The 10,815-nt window shown below is 40.8% G+C and overlaps 1 protein-coding gene across 3 annotated transcripts; it reads right to left on the reverse strand.

Annotated features, from left to right (window-relative positions):
- Positions 1–421: 421 nt before the first annotated feature.
- Positions 422–10,546, reverse strand: capns1a (calpain, small subunit 1 a). Of its 3 annotated transcripts, XM_078265531.1 has the most exons (12): positions 10,435–10,525; positions 9,761–9,865; positions 9,112–9,168; positions 8,987–9,023; positions 8,804–8,896; positions 8,125–8,182; positions 7,883–7,947; positions 5,453–5,521; positions 4,838–4,916; positions 2,355–2,471; positions 2,169–2,227; positions 422–2,037 (listed from the first exon to the last, which is right to left on the reverse strand). In XM_078265531.1, exons 3-12 carry the CDS (start codon positions 9,156–9,158, stop codon positions 2,011–2,013), a joined length of 651 nt encoding a protein of 216 aa, XP_078121657.1. In that variant the 5' UTR covers positions 9,159–9,168; positions 9,761–9,865; positions 10,435–10,525; the 3' UTR covers positions 422–2,010. The 3 variants fall into 3 exon arrangements, with proteins under 3 accessions (XP_078121657.1, XP_078121658.1, XP_078121656.1); XM_078265532.1 differs by lacking the exon at positions 9,761–9,865 and having other exon boundaries at positions 4,838–4,912; positions 5,449–5,521; positions 10,435–10,546; XM_078265530.1 differs by lacking the exon at positions 9,761–9,865 and having other exon boundaries at positions 10,435–10,545.
- Between the last annotated feature and the right edge of the window lie 269 nt (positions 10,547–10,815).

Below are 10,815 nucleotides of genomic sequence, written 5' to 3' on the forward strand. Positions count from 1 at the left end.
CATGTACTTTTTATATACATGTATATGTAATAGAATAATTTATACTATTCCTGTATTTTAACACGTAATCTATCCAATTTTCTAATCTATATCCAATTTTCAGAATCATTATTTACACTGTTATATATTGTAGTTTTATCGTATTTCTATTTTTTCTATATACTGTTGTATATTGTAGAATGGGAGCAAATGTAACATAACCTAATTTCCCCCTGTGGATCAATAAAGTATGTGTTTAATATGTATTTGGATAGATACACTATAGGTCAGAATAGGGACATTAAGGTTGGATGTATGGATAGAAAGCTTTGAAAAACCACTTGGAGCTGCATTCAATTGCAAAATTTTGCGCAAGGTCACTGACTAATGACTAAAATTAGCCTGCAACTGTTGGTAGTGCATCAAGAATAAGAGTGACAGATTTTAACATACCCTTTTTATTCCAAATATGGCACAGATATTTATTAACCAAGCATTTTCAGTAACACGTAAATGACCTATAACTACGTGGTTAAAAACCCTTAATAATGGCATCTTTACTATTGGCTGCATGCATAAGTGGCATACACACATCATATATTATCAATTTACACATTGTGCGGGCATTATCTGGTACAGGCATTTTGGATAAGTACACTGTGATAAGTAAAGGGATCAGTGAGCTGAAACATGGAGATTTCTATGGCCAAGTGGCATTACCAGCATTGAACATTAAATGGAAAAATATTAGCCTATGGTTTGGGGCTGGTTTCACAAGGATATTGAATAGGTCTAAGAAATTATGTTACACCTAGAACTTTACAAAGCTGTCTGTCTGTTTAAGTCTTTCTGAAAGTCTCTGCAAAGACACGTTCCACCCATACCCGTTTACATTTTACCCAAATTAGGCCTCTTCTCTGGGCTGCATACTGTAGGTGTGAACAGACTGACTGCCATTTCGCCAACACTCCTGTTAGTGTTGTTTTCCCCTTCGGCTGGGACAAAACCCTTGATTAGTCTTGATTCTCATGACTTAATGGGATTTGGTAAGTAACTCTCAGAATAGCTCCACCCAACTTCACCCTAATCAGGTCTACTCAGTCATAATAGCTGAAAATATGCTGTGTGCTGAGCCTTTAAACCTTACGGACAGATTTGCTGTTTGCCATATGGGTACATTAACACTCTCTCAAAGGCCCTGCACATCCTCACAGGTGCTTTCAGTTAGTGTGAAAGCTGGTAAGTCCTGCTCAGGTTAGAGTTGGGTGGAGTTTTTCTGAGAATCTTTGCAATCCGGTCACACAACTCCCCCAGTATGAACGCTAAAGGCTTAACAAAATTAACAGCAGAGAGAAAGCTTCACTCTGTTAACCTCGGTTCACTCCAACAGAAATTGTGTGCCTTTTTGTTGCAGTGACGAGTGAGGTAGGCTTTCCTGATTTTGCTAGCAAGTGACTTTTGTCTTTTTGTCCAGGATCAGCATTTTACCATTTAAACAGTCTCAGAGCAAAAGTAATATTGGCCTATCTCCACCGATCCCTCTAACATACAATCTTTGTGAAACCAGCCACAGCCACATATGAACGGAAGGTTCCTGCTTTCACATTAGGTTTTTCACAAAAGTCACTGTGTAAAACTTCTTGATATTGGCCTGCCTGCTCTCAGGCATGGGGAAGATCAAAGGCATGTGCCAAACAGATGGACCAAATAATACCAATTCAACATAGTAGCATCTTTATGCACCTAAATGCGTTAAATGAGTTAAATGAGTTGATCCTCAGCTATGGGTACCATTGTGAGTGCAGGCTTGTGCTTTTCTGGATTTGCTAATACAGTATACATTCTGTCTCGTAAGTATAATGGAACAGTGAACAATCCCACAACACTTGCATTAATATACAAAAGAAACCTGCGCACACAAGGGATCCTGCTGGATAACAGGGAGTTGTAGAGATGGCTGAATATATTTTGCACTGCGTGGACAAACGTGGAGTGGTTTCATATAACAAGCAGGAGAGACATCGTCTGGACTCAAGAGTACATGGTCAACTGAAGCCACTGAAAAGACACAAGAGCAGAGAGGATGACTTTAACAGGGAATGTTTCCCATCAACTCAATCAAATGCTTTTACAAATCTGAACTCCAGTCAAATCCCCATCGATATTTAAAATAACTGAGATCACTTTACCTCCTGAACATTGACTTTGATAGTCCCATTGTTATCCTTATCCAGGGTTTTGAAGGCACCTGAATCAGAACAAACATTAAGCCTTCAACACCTTCACTTTATGAGTCAATAATTCTTATCACACAGATAAAGCTGCTAAACCAATAAATTAACTCATTTCTTTAAGGACTGATGTTTCAAACTTACGGCACATGGCATCCAGCCTCACAAGGCAGCCAATGTAGTTGTCAAAATCCAGGTTTCCATTGTCATCGCTGTATCTGCGAATTATCATGCTGAACAGCTGGTCATTGAGGGGGAAGCCTGAGGAAGAGATCAGCACATGAAATCACTGCCTATTACACTTAAACTGCATTCACACAAAAAGGGTACATGTACATAGGCTTAACACAAATATACTAAACAACTGGTATGACATTCAAATCATTAACCCTTAACACATCAGAAAAGGACTTGACTTATATTGGACTGGCTGCCCATATCTGTCAAGGTGTTGGGATATTGGTCAAGCAGTTTATTTATGTTAACTAGTGTTCACTGGCCATGACAATTTGATAACTTAAAATCATCAAAGCTTTGTTTAATCCATATAACGACATTCAGCCCACTGTTTTGCACGGATGATTTTTACTGCCACACAACGAGCTTACGGGCTGTGTACATGATAAAGTGAAGAAGACTGCAAAATGGAGGAAGAGCGAGACATTAGCGAAGGGCGAACAGAAGAGACATGCTAGAGAAAACGACAGAAAGTGTCCAAAGTTTGGGATCATTTCAAGCTGAAACAAAACAAAAAAACTCTGTCCAGTGTGCCTATTGTAAAACCGAGCTAGCTTAGCATCATCATTTCAGCAGAAAGCATCCAGTTCACGGAGCAGACGCGACGGGTAACGTAAATTAATATGATTGTTAGTTGAGATGAGAGCTCCCCCACTCATCGGCTGCCAAAAGTCTGCCAGGTGATGCTAAACCTGTAGCCTGACAAGCCAGACCTACATCCAGATGTTGGTCTGGGATCTCACCATTGGCAGGACTCAATCCGAGGGGCGGGATAAACGGTTGTCTTTCAAATTCCCTCTGCACGCAATAGGATAGAGCTACAACCAGGCAGAGCAACGAAGAAGGTAGAGGAGCTAGCTGATAGATTCAACTTTTTCCGTATCCGGTCGGCAAAACTCCGAACACATCTTCCTTTTTTAAGAATGACTTCAGTGCCGTTCTTTGATCTTTTCTCAAAGTAAAGCTTAACTCCACGTCTTCCAGAGTCGCGGCCAAAGCTGATTCCAAAGACCGCTGTTCTCCAGCAGCAGCAGCCATCTTCTTTGTTTTCAAGTAGCAGGGAACTCACGCGGAACCGTCACAACCCTTCCGTCATGATGTTAAGCCCGCCCACCGACTCTATACACGATGTGATTGGCCTGACTAGAGTTTGGTTTTTCCAGCTCGCAAGCCAATGGAGAGTTACTAGACGACCCTGGCTGCAAATTACATTTGCTGCTGCTAGGGTGGTCTAGATATCTAGGCTAGTAAACCTGGGGACCCCCGCCGGCGGATGTGTGGGGAGCTCACACACTGCTGTGACACAGAGCTGGTTAGCTGATTGGGTTAGTTGTTCATTTTAAGAGACATGTCTTATTTTTTCTTTTGTATATTTACTATTGCTCTTTAATGAAGCAAAAGGATTTCTTATCCGATTACTCAACGGAATAATCCTGGAATAATGGACTACTAAAGTAATCGATAGCTGCAGCCCTAAAAGGATGCTTGCAGGGGCGACGCTAAACCCAACCTTACAAATTTCACATTTGCTAGAATCTTAATAATGGTTAAATAATCATATTTTCATGTAGGTCTTATGAAACAACTATCCAAATCCAATACTTTCTACTTTTAAATCATGCACAGCCACATGATTTCACACGGTTAAAGGCCGTTACAGACCAACCAGACGGCCGGCCGTCGGGAGAAAAGGCAGTTGGACTGATCAGTGTCCCCGAGTTGGTCAAAAAAGTGCCTCTGAACACACCGAAGAGACAAGACGTAATACGTCTCCATAACAGCAGGCGGCGCTAATCTGTATTGTCGCCCAAAAATGAAAACCGGCAGCTGACTGGACAAACACGTCACGTGGGTTTGTTTTCTCTGGAAATTCAAAGACAGACTGTCATGGCGGCTTGTTCAGAATACGATCTCATATATAACTGAAATAGTTCACCAAAACGTGTTTCTGAAAACATTTTAAGAGAGAAATAGGCCGTGCAGTTGCTGAATCTGTCTTCATTTTAGATCAACAAAGGTCAGTTTAAAAGATTTTCATCAGATTTTGAGAGGCTTAGTCATCCCGCTCGCCATTTCCGGGTGAGTCCCGACTGCCCTGTCTCTGACTGAGCATGTCAGGTCGGCCAAAATGAAGGAGGACAGCTCCTCCAACAGACGACGGCATGAACACACCGAACAGACTTGAGTCACCGACCTCGCCAGACTGTCCAACGGCCGATCATCGGCCCGGTGTGTAGCTGCCTTAATTTAAAGCCCTTTTGTAAGTTCTTACTCCATCCATGAGTACTGCTTTACCTGTGGCTCTTATTACAGGTGTTAGTCAAGTTGTGTTTTGCCTGCATCTCTTCAGTAGCTGTGCAAACATAGCAATAATAAACAATAAAACTCACCGGCAGCTCTGAAAGCATTGGGCAACTCATCTGCACTAATGAAACCGGAACTGTCCGCGTCATAGGTTTTGTACACTCCCTAAACAATAACAACAAAAAGTATATAAGCATGCATGTCAAAAAAGTTGACAACCAACAGTTTATCTCTAACAAACTACATAGCTGTCAACATGACAACTACAGGAGAAATTCCTTTAAAGAATGTAAAAAATGAATAAAATTTAGTATATATAATTATTATTATTTTTTTCCTTTTTATAAATAAAAGTAATAAGGGAATGGGTGATTTTCTTGAACTGGTGGGCCCACCAGCGTCACATCGCTGATAAAGTAGGTTGTTAACACAGGAAATTAAATGATCTGTTGTTCCACATTAATAATGTGTGCCCTTCAGTAAAACACGGTATACAGATTTATGTTCATGTAAAACATGACAGTTAATCAAGCAAAAGTCCTTCATAACCACAATAAACAGCTGATACTTTATATACTGTACTATAAGATACCGTTTCTTCTGTGTTCACTCTTACTGGAGATGATGAACACTGGCCATGGTAAAGTAACTGGAGCGCAGAACCATGTGTAGGACAAGTGACATGGGTCTGCAGTACTTGCCTGCCATTTCTTGATATTGTCCCAGAGGTGTTTGAATTCATGAAAGCCCAGTTTCCCAGTGCTGTCCTCCTGAAACAGCATTAAGGACAACAGACAGAAAGTGTAGTTCTACGACTCCAGCTTAGACAAACAGTTGCATTTCTTGTGAACACGCTGGATTTGCCCAAGGCGTGTTTTTCCAAGACTTCCTCATTCATGTGGTATATAATTCACAGGAGAGAATGAATGCTTGTTCAGTTAAAGTTTAAACTACACATGATATGGCTCACATAGGTCCCATCCAGCTGCCCATTGACTATTAATACATTTTCCAGCATACACAACTTTCAACAGTTTCACCTAATTGTTGTGATCATGGCCCCTTACTTTTTGGAAATCTATTATCTGCTCAGTGCTTAATACTAGAACCGCCATAGCCCACGCCATTTAACGTGAAAAAAATGATCCCCTTATCACGTGTGCCATGTTTCCCCTCCTGCCCTGACTTTTCCCTAAATGCCTATTCTGCACATGCCTGTATCGTCCGAATGATAGAATAACGTCTAGAAAACCAAAATCATTTTTGGTGCCGTTTTTCACAAAAACCCCCCTCTTCAGTCGCCAGGATAGGCGCGGATTAACGGTGGTACTCTCATCACCTCTCCTGCAGCCAAACTGGCGCATTGGCATGATGGCCGCACGACGCATTGAGACTATGAATGGAACATAGAAACTCATTTGCATGCCAATATTCACTCACAAGCACATCAAGGTATGTAGGTCCCCATTATTCATCCTGTCATATGTGTAAAATATCAGAAATGAAAGCGAAACTAACACACTTACACTTTCTGACTAAAAAAAGTTGTGTCCCGTCCCAGGAGTCCTGTGTGCGCACTAAACGCTCTAATAATGCCAGGAATGTTATTTATGTGACACATTTGAACAAATAAATTGTATTATTTTAGGTAGGTGTTGTGTGCGATCAGACGGCAGGCTGTGTGTGTTGACCGTTGAACTGAAAGACACACTGCACACGGGAGAGCTGGAGACAAATTGTCAACTTATTGTCAATCTTTCGTCATAATAAATAAAGAATGCTGAAAATTATTATAGGTTAAACGCAGCTTACAACTCAGATCAGCATCAGATAGAACACAGACGTGTTTCTTCATGAAATCTATTTTTTTGTTTTGTTTTGAGGGTGTTTCTCACAATAACCTCTGAGACTGTGTACTGAAAAATACTAAAAATGGACAGGAAAATAGCAGTTTACATGGTTTGTGTGGGTTCAAGCTGTTAGATAGGCTACCTGACTGTGTATGGATGTGCCCTTGCTTCTAAAGAGATGGAGACTGATTAGGGCGAGTTAACACCAGCAAAAGTTGAAATTTGCAGGATTGTGCGCCATTGTAGGAGTGTCACTGAAACGGCCCATTTGTGTTATGTCATGTTGTGTGCTTTAACCCCCCATCGTAGCACAAGAAAACTTTATATTTCACAGTTACTGTTTTTCGTCAGATTGTTTACAGAGCTCAACATTTCTGACCGCACTTGATTTCACAGAGAGAAAGAAAAGAGACAAAGGGACTGAGGAAACAGCCAGCTGTTACACAAACTACCGGGCAGTTCAGTGCTTGTGTTTGGTGTATTAAAACTTTCTTTCTGGCAGCGATGTTTCCTGTTTGGGACTCTCACACCGCCTCAAAACACACCCGCAAGTCTGATCGGCGGTTACATGATTGGCCGGCGCAGCGTGACGTGGGGTTGCGTTTCTCCAAAAGCTGAATCGGTCTCAACTTTTTGCCGCAGGTTTTTTTTTTGTCTCCCTTTTGCGGTCCCCCCCCCACCGCAGCCTACACACACTACCCCCATTCAAACTGAATGGGCACACTTGTATGCGTTTGTTCATGTTTCACAAAGAGTTTAACCCGAGCCGGGCCGACAACAAAGATAGCAATCATATCACATCCATAAAGGGATAGTAGTATACAGCTGTTAAAACATAATACAAATATATGTATTTTTTTTAACACACGGATCGGAACGCGGTATTGAATCGGTATCGGGAAGCAAAAAATGATACCGGACCATCTCTAGCAGCTATAGTACCCATAAGGTGTCTGGCAGTTCTGGTGTTAACCCTCACACATTTCAAAGTCATCAATCCTCATCATCCAAACCTGCAGGACAAACGGAGCGGAGGCTCGGCCTACTTGTGAAAATCTGTTTTGGTGGGCAAAACATGGCAGTACTAGGCCATAATGTTTCAATATACCTGTCTGTCCGCAGCCTTAATGAGCTGTGGCTGTGATGGAGTCTGCTGAGCAAATACGGCCCTTATCATTAGCCAACTGTTGACGTGTTTGTTCTGTTCTGTGTATCTCTACTGTGCCGTCACTGTCACCTGGGTTACACAACACATAAAGCCTACTAATGAGAGAAAGATACATCCATGACTGCCACCATGCTCCTACAAGACTCAATGCTGAAACCATCTGTCTTCAGGTCCCCATCTGAAATACAAGAAAGCATGTTTCCATGTAACTTAACTCTTTTAAAGATACATGCAAATGTGTAAATATTGTAAAGGACTGAATCCTGACAAGAGCATAGAAGATCACAAAGAACTGCAAGAAATACACCCAGGGATGTGAAAGAAAAAAAGTAAGTAAATATGACACACGTCTTACGCTTTGTAATGATTCTGTTTAGGATGTTCATCAGCTCAGATGGGCTCACTTCCATATCCTATAGGACAAATATTAAGCACTGTAAACATCCCAAAGTCAGCAGAAACCTGTACAGACACCCAACCGTATGGTGTAACAAAATGCATGATGCAGAAACATTCTTTGAACCGTTCAAACTCCCTATAGTCTTAGATGTTGCCGTATTAATGAAACTGACTATATATATATATATATATATATATATATATATATATATATATATATATATATATATATATATATATATATATATATATTTTCAGGGATTTCCCTACCTTTATAAGACTGAGGTGCCGCACCAGAGCCGTTTTGGGCAGCACCTACGCTGAAAGTAACTAAAAGACTTTTCCCAGATCTAATGATTGTAGTCGGTCCCCAGTGGACTTCTTTGGCCACTTTGAGTGTTATTTCTTTATCTGCTCTAGCTTTTCCAATGTTTTAGACACAGATATGATAACAATAATGAAAAATGTAAATCTCTTCTTGACAGATAAACCCTAAACCCCCGTCAAATACGTGCACCTAAATCTTCTACAAATCGAGGGAAAACACTGTATATATATATATATATATATATAGTGTGGTTACTGCCGGAAACAACAGAAATTCAAAGAGACGTACAGGCAGGCATAGCACTTACATCTCCAGCAAGTTGCTGGAAGACTCTGCGGAACTGTTTCTCTTCACTGCTCTCACTCTGCTCTGCATATTGGACTGGTCTGCGGGGGGGAGGCTGCGGGACAGAGTCACAGAAAACATTAGAATCCACAGTTAGCAGAGCTGACGGTCAGATAGAGCTGGAAATGTAATGGCTGTCACTCACAGGGTCAGAGGGCACGAACTGGGCTGGGTCGATGTTGCTATAAAGACAGGAGCAACGGGTTAAGACAGTTTAGCCACAAACCACCTTTTTGGCTTAGACAGGTTAGACTTTGTGCAGATTCTCACCTGACAACATCAATGAGACCACTCATAAATTTCTTGGCAAAAAACATCTTCTGTCAACTGTGAACGCAAAATGCAACATGAATTAGGCGAACGATTTACACCACAGTCCAGATTCTTGACTAACAACTTCAGCATGGGAGCATGGTTTTAGGCATGTATCTATGCAGTAAGTACAATAAAAAACAATTAATTTTATGAGAGAATTTATGGCAGCAGTGATCACTTGTGGCTAGAGTAATACAGGTAAAAAAATGAAAAGAAAGTCACAAAACTGACTATAGAAACTTATTTACAGAAGAAGAGTATTAGGGCCACATGTGAAAAAAATGTATTTGAGTTCTGAGTTTAAAGTCAGAATTCTCAGAAAAAGTCAGAACAGTGACTTTAATCTCATAATTCTGAGATTAAAGTCAAAATTCTGACTTTAAACTCAGACCTCAAATACATGTTGTCACATGTGGCCCTAATTCTCTACCGTACTAACTAGACCTTAATTCCAATGTGCTGCAGTTTTTCCTCTCAAATGGTTTTAGTCTGGGAAGTGTTTGGTGCTGTGCAGGGGGCCTGTTCCATGTGAAAACATAATTACTAATACGAATCAGAAAGCAGGACTAGATGGCACACAGAATCATAGCGTACTCAAACATACAACAACTGTTTAAGCTTGTTATCCATCAAGCCATGGCATGTCCTGTGTTGTCTTTAATCCCACAGCGTTATTGGCACACCCACTATTCCCTGGTAAAAGGTTTTCCTGTTATGGGAAATACGTAAAACATTTCAATGCCGCACCCAGATTGCGAAAAAAAGAACAGGTTTAAAGTGATCTTGGTGCATAATATGTAATAAACTTAAAAGAGCCCACTGTAGTAGATCATTATCAAGTCCCACTTCAGCGTTACAATAACGTTACTACAAAGATTAACAGATAACGAACCCCGCAGAAGATATAACGTTAGCTAATATAGAGCTCACGTTACAGTATATTAACATTAACGTTCTACGCTCGATTATTGGCATTATGTCATGTTAGCTTATGTTATTGAACTATTCAATTACGTCTGCCTACTTAGAATACCATCAAAACACTATACAAACCGTGCAACCTATCAATTAAACAGTATGGATTTAAGCTAGAACGTAACTTACTGACGATGTAGCTAAAGATGCTAACGCTGGCTAATTTACGCGTTAGCTAGGCTAGAATTAAGCTAACTTAAATGGCTAGGTACACTATCTGTCAAATTCCGCAAAACTTTACCGTAATGAACAACTATCTAATCCTACATTGGTACTTTGATAATATAAGACGTTTGTATATACCGTAAGGCAACAGCACTTCGTAGAGTCGATAGCAGGATATTTGAGTTGCTCTAAACTCTTGAACTCAGCTGGCAGGAGCGTCCGTGACACGCCCCAACTGACGCTACAGAGAAGAACTGGGATGGAAGAGGATGACTCACACTTGTTTCCGTCTTTGCTTTGAGTTTCAGTAAAGAAAATGATTTGGTTCGATATGATTCGAGACATCCATGGAAACAATAAACTTAAATTATTCTTTCGTTGTAAGGTTGGTCTGGTTGCGCAAATGTCAACCACGTGCAGTTGTCATGCCATGTGCAGTATGTATGCCATGTGTGTGTGTGTGTGTGTGTTTGTTTTGGACATGCGCAACGTACCGTCTTAACACGACAACATTTCGGG

This window comes from Sander vitreus, chromosome 13, assembly GCF_031162955.1.
Source record: "Sander vitreus isolate 19-12246 chromosome 13, sanVit1, whole genome shotgun sequence".
Taxonomy (NCBI): Eukaryota; Metazoa; Chordata; class Actinopteri; order Perciformes; family Percidae; genus Sander; species Sander vitreus.